This window comes from Camellia sinensis, chromosome 9 (assembly GCF_055761805.1).
Source record: "Camellia sinensis isolate YWXY chromosome 9, ASM5576180v1, whole genome shotgun sequence".
Lineage (NCBI taxonomy): Eukaryota > Viridiplantae > Streptophyta > Magnoliopsida > Ericales > Theaceae > Camellia > Camellia sinensis.
Window position 1 is genome coordinate 10041009 of NC_138969.1, and position 23105 is coordinate 10064113.

The window sequence follows — 23105 nt, forward strand, 5'->3', positions numbered from 1 at the left end:
AAATAATATTATTATTAATTAAATTTTAAAAAGATAAAAATATTAATTTCATTAGAGAAGAAACTATCAAAAATAATATTATTATTAATTAAATTTTAAAAAGATAAAAATATTAATTTCATTAGAGAATATAACAACACCAAAACAATCAACCTTTTCAAAAATTTTGTTTCCATCTTTTTAAATTTTAGAATTGAAAATCATAAAAAAAAAAAATTCAAAAAATTTAAAACCATTTTTTTGGGTCCAAAATTTAAAAACCAATCAAAAGTGCCCTAAATGGTTGTGACCCATATCCACCCATCTCGCTCCGGATTATCCAAACAGGTCCAGAGAGAGAGAGAGAGAGAGAGAGAGAGAGAGAGGACTTACGGCTTACCAGTCGCCATTGACACTCTATGCGACAACATTGATGGCTTTCTCATTCGCTCAATACACTCTCTTCTCAAAACCATCTCTCTTCGTCCATAGAAATGGCTTCAAAAGCTTCTCTTTTTCCATTTCCCTATCTCGTTTTTCCACTTCTACGGCTGTATCTCCGGACAGTCTTCGCCGCCACAAGTCGAGACAACCAGCGGCTTCGCTTCTCGAGCTCGGTGGAGTCAAAATGGCCAAAGATGGTAACATACCCACCTCAAAAAAAGCATTCTTATGATACTTTTCTGTTGAATTCTTCGATTCTATGCTGTCACAGTTTTGGGTTGTGATGGGTTTGAAGTTTTACTCTCTTGGTTGGTCTAATTTTAGCAGTTTTTATGTTATTATTGTTCTGGATTTTTCTTGAAATTCGATTTTTTCACCTGTTTTGCATTTGGGTTGGACAAAATTATGCATTATAGTTGACATTGTGTTCTTCCTACTTGGCCCAAGCTTTTTAGGGAATATTGGGTTGTGCTGGGTTTTTTTTGGATTTTTCTTTATTCTTGTGCTGGGTTTGAAATATTACTCTCTTGGTTGGTCTAATTTTGGCAGTTTCTTGGTTATTATTGTTATGGGTTTTTCTTGAAATTTGATTTCTTCACTAGTTTTGCATTTGGGTTGGACAAAATTATGCATTATAGTTGACATATAGTGTCCTTCCTATTTGGGGCAGGGTTTTTAGAATATTGGTTTTGCAGTTTGGATCTGTTTTTGTATTTTGTTCTCAGTACCGGCACAACTGGATCACACTCTCCTTTTTTTCCTTTAGTTCTAAAAGTTTCTTCAATTGAATTGATATGTAAGGTTAGTGTGTTTTTAAGGGATACTTGCCCCCCCAAAAAATGGTTTTTAAGGGATGGCCAGACAAATAATGTTTCCTGATGTGATTTTTTCAACTTGGAATGCAAATTTTTATATTTGGATAAATTCTATTGTGGTAAAAGGTTTGTTGTTTGGATTTTCCTGATGTATTTTGATAAATTGAATTTTTAGATGTGGTGAGGGATGACCCAACAAACAATGTTCCAGATTCGATATTTTCCAAACTTGGAATGCAGCTTCATAGGAGGGATCATCATCCAATTGGGATTCTGAAGAACGCAATATACAACTACTTTGACACCACTTACTCGGGAAAGTTTGACAAGTTTGATAATCTCTTCCCAATTGTTTCTGTTAAAATGGTACATCATTGGATTTATTAAGTAACTTCTACAAAACACTTGTTTCTAATCTATCCCTCATAAAGCTGTTCTCCAGAGATCATGTATTGCTCTTTAGTCTTGAATATGCAAAGGTCATATTTGATTTTTTATTTCTATTTTTTTAAATACAGCTATGAAAGTTTATTTCCTGTTGAGCATCTTTCATTGAAGAGGGTGTAATTAGTTTTGTAGCTGATATCTGAGTCATAAACTAAGTAGAGACTTGGTCATTTAACCTCTAGTGGTAAATAAAGCCTACAATATGCAATTTAATGTTATTTTCTAGTTCTAATTATTCTTATTTTTCTAGTAATTATTTTGGAAGCATGAAGATAGGAGTTATATGGGGTTACTAATAGAGGTGAAATTTGTGTGGATTTTGCATTGACCTAGTTTCCATGGTCAAGAACCATAAAGGATAATCTTGTCTAGTGCTTGTGCATTCTTGTGACAATGGGTATCCTTGTTGCAGAACTTTGATGATGTCTTGGTACCTGAAGATCATGTGAGTAGGAGTTACAATGATACATATTATGTGGACTCTCAAACTGTCTTAAGGTGCCACACCAGTGCACATCAAGCTGAGCTTTTGAGGAAGGGACACACCCATTTCCTTGTCACTGGAGATGTTTATCGTAGAGATTCTATTGATTCAACTCATTACCCCGTATTCCATCAGGTTTCTAATCTTTCATCATGGCAACCATGGTTCTCAGCTGACTTTTTTTTCTTTCTTTTTTTTTTTTGTCAAATAATTTGGTGTCTTGATGCTCCAGATGGAAGGGTTTCGGGTTTTTACTCCAGATGATTGGGAGCCATCAGGCATGGATGGAACATCTTATGCAGCTGAGGATTTAAAGAAGTGCCTTGAGGGTTTGGCACGCCACTTATTTGGTACAGTTTAAATTGAAACATGACTTGAAAATTTGAGCTGTGACAATAGAAGATATAATTATTATTCATTATGTCCAGTGATTGAGAGTTTTTAAATATTCTAAATATATTGGGGATGGTGAAAGGATAAAAAAAATTTATGGGGAAAAAGCAAATCAGGTTACAAATGAAGATCATATGATGTCACTCATTCTGGGTGAAACTAGGATGATTCAATATATAGAATGATTTACAATATCTGTAACATATAGTAGTGTGGTAAGTCAAGGAAAATTTTTTAAGAACAAACATATCTGGGCTTATATGTTCGTTTCTGCAGGAGATATAATTTACTTTTCCTTTTCAGCCTAACATCTTTTGAGAATTTTAGGTTCTGTGGAAATGCGCTGGATTGACACTTATTTTCCATTTACTGATCCATCATTTGAACTCGAGATATATTTTCAGGTATGAATTTTCTTTACTTTTTTCTTGGTGGGGCTTGATTGCACATGGTTTGCTCTTTAATTGTTTTTTCTTTGATTGCGTTAACCATAACTTTTTTGAGAAGCTTGATTTTGAACTATTTTCTAGGAAAATTTTTCTTCATGAAAATCCATGGATTCTGTCTTGGTTCATTTGATACATTTTTGAACTGTTATCATACAAATGAAGCAGTAACAGAAAAACATTTAAAAAATTTTGTGAGAGAGAGGTAGAGGTTTGAGTACTATTTCTTTGGCATGATCTGCATACCTTTCTTGAACGTAATATATGTCTAGCTTCTTCTTATAATATATAAAGTTGTTACAACAGTCATTTTTGAGATTCAATGAATAAAATGTATTGATGAGTAATGCTAATATAAAACTTATTTTTTCTTTTTTGTGTGTGTCAAACTTACTTTTTCTTATCAAAAGAAAAACAGTAATGTTATGGATCTCTCTTCCTTCTGGTAATTGTAGGCTATTAATTATCTGTACAATTGACTTCAATCTTTGAACTCTGCTTCAAACATATGCATTCTGTATTAGTTGCGAGTCTTGTGACTAAAAAGTAAAAGATTCAAAATGCTTAACCTGTTAGAATATATAGTGTATACTTTTGTCACTTAGTTCCATTGTGCATACATGTGTCCAAATCAATAAAATTATAAAGTATTTCCAAGTCTGGTTGTAGTTTTCAAAAGGGTAAATTACATTTACCTCCCCTGAGGTTTTTGACAAATACAGGGACCTCCCCTGTGGTTTGAATAATTACAGTAACTTCTCTTGCTTTACCTGACAATGTCAAGATTCTCACATTCTGTCAAATTGTTCCAAACGGTGTTACTTTTTCTATAGTAAATTACCTTATTGTCCTTCCTTTTAAAATATTAAAAAATATTTTTGGATTGGAAGACTGGTTTGGAAGAAACAAACAGTGTTTGGAACAGTATTTTTGGATTTATTTTTTTAAAATATTAAAAAATGTTTATTTTTTTATTTTAAATATATAATTTTTATTTAAATATTTTATTTTGTTTTGTAAATGTTTTAATTTTTTTAATTTTAATATTTTAAACTCAAAATACAACTTCACACTCAAATCGTAACTAAATACATAACTCATAACTCAAAACTCAATTCAAAAATTATTTTTAAATCTCATAACCAAACACATAACTTGACACTCCACACTACTTTCAAAACGCTACACTGAAATCGTAACCAAACGCATAACAAAAAAATTAAAATATTTAAAAATATATTTATAAAATAAAATAAAATATTTTAAAAAAAAAACTAGGGAGACTTATTTATGTCTTTTTTCAGACACTTATGGTAGGTTAAGTCCTGTGTAATTTCTTATAGAGTCTCAAGTCCTATTTAGATAAGAATGTATTCTACAAGATCCTACATAAACGTAACGTGACGTGACACTTACATAAACGTCACGTAACGTGACACCTATATAAACGTAATGTAACGTGACACCTACATAAACGTAATGTGACACCTACATAAATGTAACGTAACGTGTCACGCTACGTTTTGCAAACTTAATGAGTTATTATTTTTTTAAATTGAATGTGAAAATGTTGCTGGTTTATGTTGGTGTCACGTTACGTTACGTTTATGTAAATATGATCTATGGTAACATTCAATTTCCTATATAAGAAATTGAATGTTGCCATTACGTTGCGTTTATGTAGGTGTTACGTTACGTTTATATAGGTGTTACGTTACGTTACGTTACGTTTATATAGATATGATCTATGGTAACATTCAATTTCCTATATATGGTTTTACTATTATTTATGATATTAACAATTAATATTGAGGGTAAATGTGTCAACAAACTTCTCACAGGACTTGTGAGAACATAAGTTTTTTAGTAGGACCATATGTAGCATAAGTCTCCCTAATAGGACTTATAAATAATTTTTCCTAAAAACTATATATTTAAAATAAAAATTATATATTTAAAATTAAAAATAATTTTTTAAAATTTTTTTAATATTTAAAAAATATATATAACATAAGTTTGTATTTTTTTAAGTTTGTGTTTGGTTATGAATTTTGAAAATAATTTTTGAATTGAGTTTTAAGTTGTGTATTTGGTTAAGACTCTAGGCATGGTTTGGGAAGTAGATTGGCTCTTTGGCTTTATGGCTGTTTTAGCCTAGAGCTAAAAAGCCTGGTTTAGGAAGGACTTTTGACTTTTTTGATTTTTTTGTGAGAGAAAGAATGTAATGATTATGGGTTGGATGTGATGTTTTGTTATACTGGCCTAAAAAGTCTATTTTGCATTTTGTGGCTATTTTAGCCAAAAAAAGCCCCCAAACCCTCTTCCCAAACCATGCCGAGTTTTGAAAATTTTTTTGAAAATTTCTAATTGAAATTGTGATTCTAAAAGAGAACCAAACATGTTTTTTAAAAAAATCTTTTTTCGAAACATGTTTTTACTCAAAACTCAATTCAAAAATTATTTCAAAACTCATAATCAAACACAAACTTAAAACTCAATTTAAAACTCTTTTCAAAACTCAAAACCAAACTTTTTCAAAAACTTTATTTTAAAAGATAAAAAATTTCAAAAAAAATTTATTTTATTTTTTAAAATTATTTTTAGAATCATGATTTGAGTGTGGAGTCGTATTTTAAGTTATGAGTTTTGAAAAGAAAAAATTTGTTTAGTTATAAATTTTGAAATTTTTTGAAATTATTTTTTTAGGGTAAATATTTTATATTTTAAATATTTATTTATTTATTTTAATGTGCATTATATTTCATACATGATCTATGTGTTTTATTTTTTTTAATATTTTAAATATACTTTTTTAAATATTAAAAAAATTTAAAAATTTTATTTTTTATTTTAAATATATAGTTTTTATTTTAAATATTTTATAAATATATTTTTAAATATTTTAATTTTTTTGTTCTGTGTTTGGTTACAATTTGAGTGCAGAGTGTCGAGTGTCGAGTTATGTGTTTGGTTATGAGATTTGAAAATAATTTTTAAATTGAGTTTTGAGTTATGTGTTTGGTTACGATTTGAGTGTGAAGTTGTGTTTTAAGTTTAAAATATTAAAATTAAAAAAATTAAAATATTTACAAAATAAAATATTTAAATAACAATTATATTCTTAAAATAAAAAATAAATTTTTTTAAAACATTTTTTAATATTTTAAAAAAATAAATCCAAAAATACTGTTCCAAACACTGTTTGTTTCTTTCAAACCTGTCCTCCAATCCAAAAATATTTTTTAATATTTTAAAAGGAAGGGCAATAAGGTAATTACTATAGAAGAAGTAACACCGTTTGGAACAATTTGGCAGAAAGGGGAATCTTGACATTGTCAGCAGGGGAGGTTACTGTAATTATTCAAACCACAGAAAAGGTCCCTATATTTGTCAGAAATCTCAGGAGTATTAAATGTAATTTACCCTTTTCAAAATGATGTACGTGTATACATGTGGAGACTATAAAGCTTTACTCATGTTGTTTACACTATTTCATATTTTCTACTCTATTACCAAGTACCTTTCTGGTGTCTTGTGGAACTCCTCTTTACCATCACCATTTTTTTGTTTATAACCAAAAAAAACTCTTCATCCATAGAAGTTATAATTGATATTGTCACTGATGGTGTTGTGGTTGTTTTTTGGCGGTGAAATTCGAAATACATATGGACCTTATCCTGGATCTTCTAGCACTTTAGATGCATTGCGTTCGAGATTGGCTTTTAAGCCAAAATTATCAGCAACCTTTTATTTTGGAACAGAGAGATAAATATATTATTTAAGACAGCGAAAATGAGGAGGCGATGTAGACAACTTTTTGAAATGGAAAAAATAGAGAAAAATATATGAAGTCAATTAAAGGCAAAACAGAAAAAACTACATGGGTGATGATGGCAAATAGAATCTTCAATCTTTCAGATACAATTATGCTAAAGACACCCCAGTAGAATAAGGATCATGGTTGTTTTTGATTATGTAGTATTGAGAAGAGAAGGAAAGTAGATAGATTAGAACATAACGAGGGAAACTGAATTATAGAAAGATAATCTAGGGCGTTACACTTTCCTCAGACAAGCAGAGATCATCTTGGTCCTTTCACAGTTACAGTTCTTAGGAAACCACAGTATTTATAAAACCTTATATAACCAATGATTAACTTTCTGATTATTGACAGGAAAAGTGGTTGGAGGTTCTGGGTTGCGGAGTGACAGAGCAGGAAATATTGAAGAGGAGTGGCAAAACAAATAATGTTGCTTGGGCTTTTGGACTTGGATTGGAGCGTTTGGCCATGGTCCTATTTGACATCCCAGACATCCGACTTTTTTGGTCATCTGATGAGCGGTTTACATCTCAAGTAATTCCTGAATCCATTAAAAACCACCTATACATGCTATCACCCCCATGTTAGAGAGAAATTATTTCTAAAGATTGCAACTCTTGTGAGAAAATCTGTACCAAGGAATTTTGAAGGGTTTATAACCATCTAAAATCTTGTAGTAACCTTGTTGATTATCTTTATCATTAATTTTGTTTTGTTTTCTCAATGCAGTTCTCGAAAGGCCAGCTTGGGGTGAAGTTCAAGCCATTTTCAAAGGTATGGATGATCATTGCTGTCAAATTGCGAATCAAATCATGAATCGTAAGATTTACTTATTTAGCATAATATATAATGTGGGCTCCACTCCCATTGTGAGTAGGCAATAGAAAATGGCGTGCCTGTAGCAGGAATGTTCCCAAAATGAGGTACCTCTTTGTGAGGTTCCAGTTTTGTTGAAGTTTTTATATATAATTTCCTTCGCAGTGTCTCTCATGTTTAGAGGCCCCGATGCCTTATAGTATGACCTTTGAAAATTCTTTTAAATAAATTTGTTATCATTTTGAGATTTAAACTTCAATATCTTAGATAACATGTTACTTGGTTTTTGCACCTCTTCTCCTCTCTTCCACTGAGAACAAAAGCTATTGTCTTTCACAGTTTCCTCCTTGCTATAAGGACATGAGTTTCTGGATCAATGATTACTTCACTGAAAACAATCTTTGTGAAATTGTTCGAGGAGTTGCTGGAGATCTTGTGGAGGAGGTACATACTTGAATTTTTTGAAATCAGACTTTTTGCCGGAGCAATGAAACTATTCATTTGATAATAACTAGAATCATTGTTTTCTTGGTTTTTGATAAATTTAATGTTTTTGGTATTGCTTTATGTTTTTTAAAACAGTGAAAATGGAAACTAACACAAACTTTTTCCGAAAATTGTTCTTACTACTTAAAAAAAAAAAATTCTTTCTTGTTTTTCTTTTTGTTCTTTTGAACAATTTACTTGAGTTTAACTTTAGTATTTCATGAAGTGATATCTTAAAGTTGTATTAAAATATCATTCACGTAATAATTGCATTTCAAAGACTGGAAAATAATTGTAGAAAATTGTAATACACTTGACACCTCAAAACAGACACTACAAAAAATAACATCTTTGCCGACCAAAAAATTGGTCGCTAAAAGCCCATTTTTAGTCGGCAAAAGTTATCCACGACCAATTTTTTTAGTCGCTACTTTGGTCGCTAATTGAGGATCGGCAAAAGTAATTCGCGACCAAAATTTTTGTTGGTCGGGAAAAGTTAGATTTGCCAACTATATTTTTGGTCGCTAAATATATCATTATTGCAACTAATCCATTTTGTCGCTAAAACACTTTGGTCGCCAAAAGTGATATTTTTCCGACCAAATATCTTAGTCGCCAATTGTCACATTCCACGACCAAACAGATTAGTCGCCAAAAGTTGAGGAATCGCCGACTAACAATTTAGTCGCCAAATGGTAAGGAATTACCGATCAATGATTTTAGTCGCAAAAGTATAGAATTTGCTGACCAATTTTTTAGTCGCCAAATCTCTCTCTCTTTTTTTTTTTTCTTTTTTTTTTTTGAGAATCAATTTTTGTTTATATACATTCAATCCAATATCGAACAAAATACATTCAACCCAACCACAATTAAGGAACAATAACATTTAAAAAAGAAAAAGCTTATGAACAATAATTAACAAATTTCGTTCCTTGTAACTTCACTAAATCATCAAACAACAATTGAATTCCATTTAAAATAAAGATGAAAATATGTAACCGTAGTGCAGCACATGCCATATTCAAGTCAAATTGAATTTAGTAAGCATGTCTTTTCAAAAGCTATATCCTCTTTGAAGTCCAACATGACACAAAACTTGAAGCCTTTCACATTCTTTAATGATTTAACATATCAACTTGCTTGGCAGCTGATCGAAACTAACATATCAACTTTATGGATAATTGACCCTTCATCCTTGCATGACCGAATGAAATAGCCACTTGGAAGCATTTCAGCTCTCACAAACTGAGTAGCAGCAGCTGCATTTGGGCCAGCACCAGAACTTGACAGAGATCTCTCATAGACCTTGAAAGATTGATGACAAAAAAGAACAAAGATCAAATTTTTGCATCACCAATTATCCCAAAAGCATAAGTTTTAGAAAATAGGCGGAATTTTTATTATATCAGACTAGTGAGTGTTTGTACATTAGAAAAACTTAAGAGAGGAATTTTATTTTCATTAAAAATAATAATAAATAAATAAATAAATTTGAAAGGCACCAAAACAGGGAGCCAAGTAGTTGGTAGTTTTTTCTTAGTAGGAATTCATTTGTTCTTTCTTAGTATATAGACCACAAACTCCACTTATGCCAGATTTAGGGCTTCATCCAAGGTTTTAAAAAGCGGCCGCAACCGTTACGTAACGCTGTTACGTAACGGTTTTGGTGGTTACCGCCACCCGTTACGGCCGCTTTTGCAGTGTGATTGAGACTCACAGGTGTGTCGGCCGTAGCGGCTGTCGTAGCGGTCGTAACGGTGCCGTAACAGCCGTAACGGCCTGCTACGCACCGTTATGTAATGGTTCCAAACTGTTTCTTTCGAAAAAACACAAAAAAAAAAGTTAAAAATGAGGGAAGAGGGATAGAGAGAAGAGAGAAGATAAAGAGAGAAAACGGAGGAGCAAGAGATAGAGAAAGAGAAGAGGGAAGATGAAGAACATGTTATTGATTTGTTGAAGCTGTAAGGCCTATGCTATTCTATTCAGCTGCTATCACTCAACCATTTTGTTTGTATGTGTCTATTTATATATTGTTTGAAAATAATAATAATAATAAGTGTGATCATTATCTATTTGGCTTGGTAAAAATATGTATATATATATATATATATATATATTTAGGCTCTTATTTATTTTTTTACTTTTGTCATTGTTTATCTTATATATAATAGTTAGTGATTGATTTTTTGTATAATATAAAGTCATTAATCATTAAAATAAAATGTAAAAAACTCAGTTTATAGTGATTTAAAAATATGAAATATATTGGATCATACTTAAAAATTTATAAAACTTGATCAATATTTATTTTTAACCCAATAAATATGATCATGGAAAAAAAATATGCGTATCGGTAAGTTTTTTTCAAATTATGCGAAAAATAAAAAAATTCACAGTTCCGGTTACCGCAACCGTTACACTACGGCTTTTACACCCTGCAACCGCAACCGCAACCGCGCCACCGCTACCGTTACAGCGACCGCAACCGCTTTTCAGAACCTTGGCTTCATCTTTTCACAATAGAAATCTGAAACCCAAATAACAGCCATGATGCCTAGAATGAAGGGTGCCAAATCTTATGAAATCTGAATAAAGCTTAATTATGAAATGTGCTGTTTGCACTCAGGCACCTCTAAAGTTCCCAAAAGACTAATATAACATCATTAATCTTATTATTTTCACACATAATGATCAAAAAAGTATTCGTTCAAACAAACTTAGTATCCATTCACACATATATTAGATAGTTCACAATATGTACTTTGTTCGATCTTAATAGCCCAGCTTCCTCTTTTCTCCACATTTTGAAGATTTCAAATCCAACATCTTATATTCCTAACCCATGATAGATTCTGAAGCTCATCCTTGAGCACCAAAACCCATATTATCTTGATAACTTTTCTAACAATCAGCATTTTTATGGAAATTCGAAATCTAGGCACATGCAAGTGGGAAAAGAGCATGATATCCCTGTTAAAGCCCAAAATTTCCGCAATTAAAAAAATTCTGAAATCCCACTATTGTAACTTCCATTTACCAACACTGAGGAAACCAAAAACATCAAACCAACCACCCACTATGCACTATTTCATCAATGTTCTTTGAAAGGCACTAGAACATGCCAAGTAGTTGGTAGTTTTTAAACTAAATCGAATCCAATAAAATTGTGCTCAAATATGATTTGAGCAAACTTAAAGTCTTCAATGTGACTAACCGGCACAAGAATTTTCAGCTTATCAAATAACCACAAATATTTGCTGCTATCTAAAATCTTCAATCATGAGAAGTTTCAAGAGGAAATGGTTTCATCAAATTAATGAGATGACAAGTAAATTAAGAAAATTCAATACAACCATATTCAAGATAATATGATTGTGCATTGGAGCATAAAAAACAGAACTCAATGTCAGGAGCCTCAAAAAAACACAACCACCCTACAAATTCAACAAGAACAATATTATGGAATTGCAGCGCATTAGGGAAACAGAAAAATAGCAGAAACCATGACATTAACACACCTTATCTTCCCAAATGCAGAAAAAATCGTGTGAGTGACCAGCATTGAAGGCTCAGACGAAACTCTTGGCTCAGCAAACCAGCGAGATGGAACACCTTTCAACACAATTGTATCAGGCTGCTGCTGCCTCCCACCTCTTGAATATCCTACAACCAAACAACACATTCATACATCCATTAGTACCAGTAGTTCTCGCAAAATTATTAAGCATTTAGAAGAAAAAATATTGAGTTAGATTACTGAATCCATTATTGTAGACAGCAAGACCAGTAAGCATAAAAAATTCAAAACTATGGATAGAATCAAGAACAAACCTCGATTACCAAACGCATTAAGCTCTTCCCACTCTTTTCTCATTCCATCAAAATCATCGGATTCCGGAACTGAAGTATTCAATTTAAACTTTAACACCTTCAAGATTCAACTCAATCTCTTTAGTCTTATCAACAACCGATCTTCTCTAGTCTAGAAACTTCTTCTCGAGTTCCTTAACATCGTCTTCTCCATCTATACCATGAAGAATTTCCGATCTTTAAAGCTTGGATAGAAACCCTAGGTCGCGGATGAAGAGAGCGTCTTGAGCGACAGGATCATTGCGCTTGTGCTTCTTGAGGTCCTTGAATCTGCGAACGATGATGTCGTCTTCGGGAACGGTGTGGGAGAAGGAGGATTTGAGGAAGTCAGTGAGGGAGCGCTTGAGTTGCCACTCGTCGAGGGGCTTGACGGAGTGGTCTGCGCAGCGGATAGTGAGGAGGAGCTTCATGCGGGGGACTAGAGAGAGGCCGTTCTCGATTTCTAGGGTTTCGGTCAGTCGGCCGGAGAGTCTCCGACGACGGTGGATTGGTCATCCCTCTTTTTTCTGCTTCTGTTTCTAACTAAATTGGCGCTCTCTCTATTCGGCACTGTGAGCTCTCTCTCAGCTTGTTTTGCTTTCACGGTGGTGAGCAAGGTTTTAAAAAGCGGCCGCAACCGTTACGTAACGCTGTTACGTAACGGTTTTGGTGGTTACCGCCACCCGTTACGGCCGCTTTTGCAGTGTGATTGAGACTCACAGGTGTGTCGGCCGTAGCGGCTGTCGTAGCGGCTGTCGTAGCGGTCGTAACGGTGCCGTAACAGCCGTAACGGCCTGCTACGCACCGTTATGTAATGGTTCCAAACTGTTTCTTTCGAAAAAACACAAAAAAAAAAGTTGAAAATGAGGGAAGAGGGATAGAGAGAAGAGAGAAGATAAAGAGAGAAAACGGAGGAGCAAGAGATAGAGAAAGAGAAGAGGGAAGATGAAGAACATGTTATTGATTTGTTGAAGCTGTAAGGCCTATGCTATTCTATTCAGCTGCTATCACTCAACCATTTTGTTTGTGTGTGTCTATTTATATATTGTTTGAAAATAATAATAATAATAAGTGTGATCATTATCTATTTGGCTTGGTAAAAATATGTATATATATATATATATATATTTAGGCTCTTATTTATTTTCTTACTTTTGTCATTGTTTATCTTATATATAATAGTTAGTGATTGATTTTTTGTATAATATAAAGTCATTAATCATTAAAATAAAATATAAAAAACTCAGTTTATAGTGATTTAAAAATATGAAATATATTGGATCATACTTAAAAATTTATAAAACTTGATCAATATTTATTTTTAACCCAATAAATATGATCATGGAAAAAAAATATGCGTATCGGTAAGTTTTTTTCAAATTATGCGAAAAATAAAAAATTCACAGTTCCGGTTACCGCAACCGTTACACTACGGCTTTTACACCCCGCAACCGCAACCGCGCCACCGCCACCGTTACGGCGACTGCAACCGCTTTTCAGAACCTTGGTGGTGAGGGACTTCGGTGAGCTAGAGAGAGTGGGCACCGATTGAGAGAGAGAACACAGAGAGAGGGAGAGGGCGGACCAACATAGAGACACAGAGAGCGAGCTAAAGACAGAGGGGAGATTAGAGCCTTTTTTTAAAATATTTTTTTTTTTCTGTTTTCTTAGTACAAAACGACGTCGTTTTACAATCGGTGACCAAATTTTTTTGTCGCAAAAAAATTTCAATTTCCGCCTCCACGTTTCAAATTTCCCTCCCAAACTTTTGGCTACCAAAATACCAGATTAATCACAGAAAAGGTAACTTCGCCAACAAACTTTTTTAGTCACTAAATCTTAATCAACTGCGACTAAAATATTAGTCGCTAAAAGTACTAATTTGGTGACTAATTTTTTTTTGGTTGCTGAAAATAAATTTGGTCGCCAAAGAAAAAAAACAAAAATTATTTTCCATTTGGCGACTAAATTGTTTTAGTAGCCAAAACTCAATATATGACAACTAAAATATTTTTGGTCGGAGAAAATAAGTTTTTGGTGACTAAAATTTTGGTTGCCAATTCCCCAACCAACTTATTTTTGATCTTCCGCGACCAATTTATTTTTTGGTAGCCAAAATGTGACCTTCCGCGACCAAATTTGTAGTTGGTCGCCAAAAGCATACCACTTTCTCCGACCAACTCATATTTGGTTACCAAAAATAATGATCATTTGCGACTAATTAATATTTGGTCGCCAAAAGGTAATTTTTAGCTACCAACTTTTATATTGGCCGCGGAAAGTGGTTGCTAAAAGTGCAGATTCTTGTAGTGATATTTGAAATGTAGAAATTGCATTTCAAAGAATGTTGAACATTGTTATTGTGAAGAGATTCATCACATAGGTTGTGATATGAAGGTTTAAGAAGTGATGCCGAAGTGCAACTGATTGATCTTTTCTTTCCAGGTGCAACTGATTGATAATTTTACAAACAAGAAAGGAATGACTAGTCATTGTTACAGGATAGCATATCGATCCATGGAGCGTTCACTTACAGACGATGAAATTAATGAGTTACAGGTATTTTCCTTGAAAGGGCCCTTTCTTCTTGTTTGTTCTATCAAATGACAAACCCTAACTTATTTTTCTTCTTTTTTTTGCTTTTTTTTTCTTTTGTGGGTGCAGTGGAATGTAAGAGAACAGGTGCAGAACAAGTTGAACGTAGTTCTGAGATGAGATTTGCCACATGTCCTGAAACTAATAATGTGACTCTCATCTTGTAAAATTCTTCCCAAATTTTCGAGTTATAGGCATCCATTTCCTTTGACATACAAATTTACATAATTGAAATCCAGTTTCTTCAAATATGTTGCCAGGATTTCATGTATGCTTAGGTAAGGATCTGGCAATGGTAGTTGTGGGTTTTGCCATATAGAACGAGGGGCTTTCGTTTCTGATCTTCTAGTCCCCTATCCTGAAATGAGAGCTACATTTCTCATTGAGATCTAGCTATGTAACTTGTCCTTAAGGCAATCATTTTCGTTTAAGTGGACATGGATTATATTTTAAGCTAAGGATTTGTGCTTCTTTATGCTATGTTTGGATCATGGATTTGTCAAAGGAAAACTAAATGAAAAGAAATGGAATTACTATATATATGTATATATATTATGGGTAATTAACCAAAAAAAAAGTAAATTTTGAGTTGGCCATTTGCACCCCACACACTAGAGCCACACTTGAGCCCAGCTTTGTTTTTGGTGGAATGTGTGAATATCTCAATTTACCTATAACCACATACCAAGCCAAGCCCAACCTGTCCTGTGTTTTGATGGGGTAGAGGGGTCTCAATGCAACCACACTTTTGGAATTTGAATTAGTCCTTAAAAAATTAAAAATTTACCCGGATATTTTTTTATAGTCTTGTATCCATTAGGCTTGTTTGGTATGATTTTTGTTTTCTTTGTTTTTGTTTTCAGAATAATAGCAATGAAGAATTGAAAAATAAATAAATCAATCAAACGCATGGGCTCTCCCAAAATTGCCACTTTCATTCTAACTTTCTCTCTTCGCCTCTGCCATGACCGAAACCCTAAAGACGACCACAGCCTCTCTCTCTCATGGAGAGGACGGCAGTGGGGGTTGGGACAGGGTGTGACAAAGTTAGGGGGGTTGAAAGGGTGGGCAAGGTGGTTGTGGCAGTGGTGGTGGCAAGAGAGGTCAGGAAAGGTCAAGGTGACCTTTGGGGCAGGTGAGGGAGGGCTTGAGTAGCGATGCAGGGAAGGGTTGAGGTCACGTGCACTTGTATCAAGCAAAATGAACATTTACACTAGTACACTTAAATCGGCATAATTTTTCACTTATACTAAACATGATTTTCACTTACACTAAATAAAATTTGCACTTGAGGGAGGGCGTTGCTGCAGGGTGGGATGGTAGTGGAGGGATTCATAATGGCCATCCGTGATGTGATTTGTAGAAGGGGAAAAAAACTGGACAAAAGTTGGGATAAAATTGAATTTTATTTTGTTCAGATACTCTACACACGTTTTGTTTGGTATAGAATGGTAGAATCTATCATTTTAGTTGAGCTCATTACATTTTTTAGATACGGGGTTTATATTTTTTGACCAATCATATTTTGTGTATTGTTCATACACATTTTTGGGAAAATGCTACATACAAAAGTAGATTTCATGCTTTTGAATTTTTCTTCCCCTTTTCATGTATGTTGGAAATTTTCAGAGAGTTTCCATTGCCATTTTTGTTTGTTTGTTTGTTTGATATATCCCAATAATCTTCTGAAGCAATCCTAATTTGATTGCTCCTAATGTTCTACAATATTTACAATGAAAAATCAGTTGATGTAAAGTCATCTTCTTTCACTGCAGAAGGTTGTAGTTTAAAAAGTATGGTTGAGCCATTTATCCAAAAGTTATTGATTAAAAGGTATGTTGTTCATTTTGGAGAGTGCAAAATTAAAGATACCCATCAGCTCTATTTCCTGTTTCTGTGAATAGTAAGTAAGCAGCACTACAGTTTTAGGTTGGGGTTGTAGGGCAGGCTAGGCCCTAGGTTTTAGGGTCAAAACACAGTGGTCAAAAGGATTAGGACAATGATAGGATCTGGAATATCTGATGCTGGGTCCATTCACATTCATATATATCCTGAAAAATGTTTGAGAGCACTAAAAATGGACCATTAGAGGGAGCACTAAGGCCTAGTTTGGGAAGACTAAATAAGTGTATTTTTTAACTTTTTATAAAATATAGTTTGGGTTAGGTTTGAAGTGATGTGTTAGAGAGATGATGTGACTTAAATAAGATAGTGACTTTTTGACTTTTTGTCTTCTTTCAATCATGCCAAATTTGGCCTAATGATATGACAGTGGGCTCTACCCACTTTCTATGCCTTGTTTTTATTTTTTTATTGTTGTAAATTTTTATGTTTTTGAATTATTTAATATAAAATTATAAATTTCTCTAACAATTATAATACATAAAAATGTTGCGTGACACTGTTCTGCACCAAACAATAACTTCTCCCCCCTGCCCTCCCTTTTCATCCCCTGCTTTTTGAACAGTACAGGGGATGACGACAATGTCCATCTGCAATATAGGTATACTTTTAAATTTAATTTTGATAATTAATTTAAGTTTTACTTTCATCTCGATTGTTTTTATTAAATAATTTAATTTTTATGCTTTTAATTTTTATTTGATTATTCCGTTTGTTGACATCAACAATTTTGTAACAAATGTCCGATCCACTTCACGGAAGAATTAAATTGAGATTGAATTTAAAGTGAAATGTTTAAATTGTTCAAATTAAAATAATAAGAATTAAAATAAAATTTAAATCAAATTATAAATGTAAAATGAATAATGTTATGGATCATGGAAAAAAATATCATAAAACGCTTCATGAAGATTTTTCATCATTTGAAGATTTTTCATCATTTAATTAGTATGTAATGTTTCATTGTATGTATAATCTAAAGATAAAGAATCTTCATGAAGTATTTCATGATTTTTTTTTTTATGATTCCTAACATTACTCAGGTAATAAATATAATTTACCATATATGTATATACATTCAAATATAGAGTAGTATTTTTCATAAATTGCTCGTGTGTATACAACAATGCTACATAACCCTCAAAAAAACATAACCCTCACAACCCCCCACTCACCTATGATTGGTCCAGGAAGAAAAGAGAAAAAAAAAACAACAACAATCAGTGTATTTGGTTTAAGTTTTTTGAATTAAGTTTTTTAAAAACTGAGTTTTTTGATTTTCATGTTTTTTTGTTTTTGTTTTTAGTGAATATTTTTAAAATTTTAAATATTTTTTTTTACTTTTTTAGATGGACCTTACTTAGATATATCTAAAAAGTAAAAAATTTATGAAAAAATATTTTTAAAAATTAATAAATACATAAAAATATAAAAAATATACTGAATTCTCGTATTTTTTTTTTTTTGCATTTTTGGTATTTAGTGAATTTTTTAAAAAAAATTTAATTTTTTTTTTACTTTTTAGGTATATATATGTTAGGTATGTTTAAAAATTAAAAAAATTGCTCAAAATATTTAAAAAATTCAGTAAAAATAAAAAAATACGAAAAATAAAAAAGTAAAATTTAACTGAAAAATATTTTTGAAAAATGATAACCAAGCATAGTGATGCTACTGACCCCAAAAAAGCATAGCCCCATAACCCCCCACCACCTGTGATTGGTCCAGGAATAAAAGAAAAACAAAACAATAAAAACACATTGGCTCACATCATTTTGGAGATCATGGGAGTTCTCAATTTTGGGAGTCCCAAGCATTTTTGAAAACTATAAAATAAAAAAATAAAAACACATGATTGGTTCACATCATTTTGGGGTCATGAAAGTCCCCAACTTTGAAAGTCTCAAACATTTTTGATATATATATATATATATATCTATCCCAATACAAAGTAACTAAAATCATGAAAGATGAAAAAAATCTGGTGGACCAACAGGAACATATCTCTCTCTCTCTCTCTCTCTCTCTCTCTCTCTCTCTCTCTCTCTCTCTTCTTTATTTTTTTGGATACATCGGAAAGGTCTCTCTCTTCTTTATTATCACCATGTTCATGTCTACTGAAATTGAATGGAGGGAAGCAGTGCACCAACCTAAGAAAGTCAAATTCAATGAAACAAGTTTTGCATGGATTAAGAAGAGAAGGTGTTGCCACCATTGAATGGGCCTAAATCCACATTATCCGCTATGTACTAGTTCAAGACTTTAATGGATTGTCCCTTGTTGTTGTTGTTGTTGTTTGTTTTTTTTTTTTTTTTTAAAAAAAATTTAGATTCATCTACACATAGCTGATCGAAAATGATTTTTTATTTTTTATAAAAAAAATTAACATTATTTTGAAAAAAGATCACTACAAACTAAAAATTTGAAAAAAAAAGGGCCAACTTTTAGATGTCAAACATATCCCAAGTTACAAAACACATTGCTTGTTTTAAAAAAAATATATAAAATTATTTAATAGGTCTGATTTATATCACATGTGAGTTGTTTTTATTTATTTATTTATTATTATTCATAAATATAAAGTGATACATTATTATTATTATTAAAGTAAAATGAGGTTTACACAAGATCATGTAATATAGTATGAAAATTAGAGTACTAAGAGCATCTCCAACCGTTCACTTCTTTTTTCATCAAATCCGAATAAAAAATAGGTTAAAAAATAGGTTGTTTTCTCAATTTGATACTTCTTCTTCCAACGGTGAGCATCAAAGCAGAATTGAGGGAAGTGGTCGACCGGTAAGGGCAATTTTTTTTTTTTTACCTGTTTGAATCTTTTTTGACCGGTTTGAACCTACCTATTTGAAAGGGAACCGGTCGACCGGTTGGTTAACCGGCCGGTCAGCTAGCTGGTTGACCGGTTGGTCTCCTCTAACGGTCACGCACAATAATTTGGTGAAAGCTGTATTCTGTTCTCAGTTTGATGATTTTTTTGTTCAATTCTCATTTTGATACCAATTTGGTGAAACCGTTGGAGTTCTAAAAAGTGTATTTTTTACCAAATTTTAAATTTGATGCCAAATTTACTTAATCGTTCGAGATGGTCTAAGAATGAGTAAGATGCTGGAAACGAAATTAATGTGCAGATTAAAGGGTGAGGACCACTCTCACCTTAATCATTAACTTTTGAGGTTGAGTTTTACTGAAATTTGTGTAACAACAAATACTTATCAAACCTAGGGTTGAATTCTACCTAATATCATGTTAAAGTTGAATTCTATTTAAGATTGTGTAACAATAGTTAATAAGTCGAAGTTATTAGATGACTGACAAAATAGTTAATTGTTGAAGTGAAAGGGGATTAATTACATTGACCTACCTCAAGATTTGGATAAAATATAACAAATCTCACAATTTTAATATAATTATATTAATTTTTTAAAATATTTTAATTATGATAATACGTAGTCTTACTTTAATTAATAATTAATGAAAATATTAATATTGAGAGAGAGAGAGAGTGATTGAAAGACTAAACATAGACTCTTTATTTTTAATATCTTAAGCCTTACAATGCTACTCCATTATATAGGAGGTTTATACAATATGATCAGATGGAGGCCACGAGGCCACGAGGCCAAAAACACAAACAAGCAGGCCACGAGGCCACTACATATTTAACTATACATTAATATATATTACATATATATCAGCATACACTCTGTTTATTATTATAATAACTAGCTTGATTAACCACCGAAAGCATATGAAATAAATTAATCACCGAAAGCATATGAAATAAAGAAAAGGGCTTGATGCATATGGCATCTGATGAAAACGTGGCTTGATTTTCAACACTCCCCCTCAAGCAACGTTGTAGATGTTAATCATGCCCAATTTGTCCGTCAGATCTTCGAAGTTAACTCGAGCAAGAGCTTTGGTGAGAATGTCAGCTTTTTGACAGTTTGTTGGAGTGTAGCTGACTTGAAAAACTCCCTCTTCAATCTTTTCCTTGATAAAGTGTCGATCTATCTCCACGTGCTTAGTGCGATCATGATGAACCGGATTCTTAGCGATACTGATGGCGGCTTGGTTGTCGCAGTATAAAACCATGGGATGCTCAGATGGAACTCGTAATTCTTCTAACAGTCTGTTCAACCAGATTCCCTCACAGATACCTAGGGCCATAGCACGAAATTCTGCCTCAGCACTACTACGGGCGACCACTGACTGTTTCTTGCTTCGCCATGTAACCGCGTTCCCCCAAACAAATGAACAATAGCCAGAGGTTGATCTTCGATCAGTTACTGAACCTGCCCAATCTGCGTCTGAAAAAATCTCAATTTTTCTATTTGTTGTTCTTTGGAAGAAGAGACCCTTTCCCGGTGTCTTTTTTAGGTACCTCAATATTCTGGTCACAGCAGTCATGTGTTTGTCGGTAGGATTGTTCATGAATTGACTGACCACACTAACAGAGAAGCCGATGTCTGGCCTTGTATGAGAAAGATAAATGAGTTTTCCCACAAGACGTTGATATCTCCCTTTATCACTTGGTGCACTACCGTCACTTTCTTCCAATTTGATAGTTGTGTCCATAGGAGTTTCTGCCGGCTTGCATCCTAGCATCCCTGTTTCATTCAGTAAGTCTAGAACGTATTTACGTTGTGAGACGACTATACCTTTCTTTGACCTAGCAATTTCCATTCCAAGAAAGTACTTAAGATTTCCAAGATCTTTAATCTCAAATTCCTTTGTTAGGAATGTTTTAAGTAAGCCAATTTCCTCTTCATGATCACCTGTTAGAATTATGTCATCCACATAAACAATGATAATTGCCAATTTCCCTCCTAGGGAGTGCTTCACAAATAATGTATGATCGGATTGACATTGAACAAAACCGTACCCTTTTACTGCCTTAGTGAACCGTTCAAACCAGGCCCTGGGAGATTGTTTGAGACCATACAAGGATTTTCGGAGTCTGCAAACTTTGTTGAAATTTGATGTCGTCTCAAGTCCAGCCGGAATGTCCATGTAAACTTCTTCCGCTAAGTCACCATTGAGGAAGGCATTTTTTACATCAAGTTGGTGAAGTGACCAATCGAGATTAGCTGCCAAGGATAAAAGTACACGAACAGTGTTGAGCTTGGCAACCGGAGCAAAGGTTTCTTGATAGTCAATGCCATAGGATTGGGAGAATCCTTTGGCAACCAACCGAGCTTTATAACGTTCCACATTACCATCTGCCATGTGCTTTACTGTGAAAATCCATTTACATCCAACGGGTTTCTTACCTCTTGGAAGATCAGTAATTTCCCAAGTACCATTCGTTTCCAGAGCCCGAACTTCCTCAATGACTGCTGCCTTCCACTGAGGAGACTTGAAGGCTTCCTGAATATTCCGAGGAATGTGTATCTCCGTGATGCTAGAAGTGAAGGCACGGAACGAAGGTGATAGATTATCATAAGAAATAAAGTTCCCAATGGGATGCTGAGTACATGATCTAACTCCTTTTCTCCAAGCTATGGGCATATTAAGAATACTGTTTTCGAACTCAGAATCAACAGTACTATCTGTGGTAAGAAGATTGTTACCTGGAATGTTGCTTGGATTAGAACCCGGTTCAGCCTCATGGGATTGTTGAGAAAGTGCTCCTTCCTCCATTTCCTCTTGGATGTGTTCATTATCCCGCAAGGCAACAATGAACTCGGAATTTTCGGCAGGTACAGATGGATTCAATGACTCAGGAGGTGTGGGATTTTTGGTGGTGATGGATGGCTCACTAAATGACTCAGGGGTCCAAAATTGATATTCCTGGGTTGGAGTCTCCCCCTGAATATCAATTTTAGGGTAGTAAGACTGGGTTTCAAAAAATGTGACATCCATGGAAGTGTAGAATTTCCTAGTGACCGGAGAGTAACACTTATACCCTTTCTGATGTGACGAATACCCAATGAAGACACACTTGAGCGACCGGGGATCAAGTTTACCTCGATACTGTTGATGGACATGAACAAAGACAGAACACCCGAAAATTTTGGGTGGGATGGTGGAGATGAGGCGAGTAGTGGGAAAGGATTTTAGGAGAAGTTGACAAGGAGTTTGGAATTGTAGTACCTTAGATGGCATCCTATTGATAAGATAGGCAGCTGTAAGAACAGCTTCCCCCCAGAAGAATTGTGGAACATTTGTGGAAAACATGAGTGATCTAGCAACATCTAACAAATGCCGATTTTTCCGTTCAGCGATGCCGTTTTGTTGTGGGGTGTCAACACATGAACTTAAGTGAACTATCCCTTTGTCTGCTAAAAAATCTCCTAGAATTGAGTTGAAATAGTCCCGAGCGTTATCAGACTTTAGAATTTGGATTTTTGACTGGAATTGTGTCTGAATCATAATTTGAAAATTTTTGAAGATTTGGCTCGTTTCAGATTTGTCTTTCATGAGGAAGACCCAGGTTAATCTAGTGTGATCATCTATGAATGTGACAAACCACCTAGTACCAGTTACATTTTTTATTCTGGATGGACCCCAGATATCACTATGAATTAGTGAGAATGGACGAGACGCTTTATAGGATTGAATGGGAAAATGGGACCGTACATGCTTAGAAAATTGACAGATTTCACAAT

The 23105-nt window shown here is 33.5% G+C and overlaps 1 protein-coding gene and 1 pseudogene across 1 annotated transcript; one reads left to right on the top strand and one right to left on the bottom strand.

Annotated features, from left to right (window-relative positions):
• Positions 1 to 262: 262 nt before the first annotated feature.
• LOC114312834 (phenylalanyl-tRNA synthetase class IIc family protein) lies at positions 263 to 15032 on the top strand. Its single transcript, XM_028259117.2, has 10 exons — positions 263 to 620; positions 1414 to 1604; positions 2098 to 2304; positions 2402 to 2519; positions 2890 to 2966; positions 7183 to 7362; positions 7558 to 7602; positions 7984 to 8088; positions 14425 to 14538; positions 14644 to 15032. The coding sequence occupies exons 1-10, from the start codon at positions 413 to 415 to the stop codon at positions 14692 to 14694; spliced, it is 1296 nt and encodes a 431-aa protein (XP_028114918.2). The 5' UTR covers positions 263 to 412; the 3' UTR covers positions 14695 to 15032.
• LOC145798976 (uncharacterized) lies at positions 9262 to 12476 on the bottom strand (annotated as a pseudogene).
• Positions 15033 to 23105: the final 8073 nt, after the last annotated feature.

Excerpts from the sequence above, each read along its gene's own strand:
- LOC114312834 (XM_028259117.2), top strand. The coding sequence starts at position 413 with ATGGCTTTCTCATTCGCTCAATACACTCTCTTCTCAAAACCATCTCTC. Across the intron at positions 621-1,413 it reads AGTCAAAATGGCCAAAGATG|ATGTGGTGAGGGATGACCCA; the intron begins GTAACATACCCA and ends TTGAATTTTTAG. Across the intron at positions 7,363-7,557 it reads ATGAGCGGTTTACATCTCAA|TTCTCGAAAGGCCAGCTTGG; the intron begins GTAATTCCTGAA and ends TTCTCAATGCAG.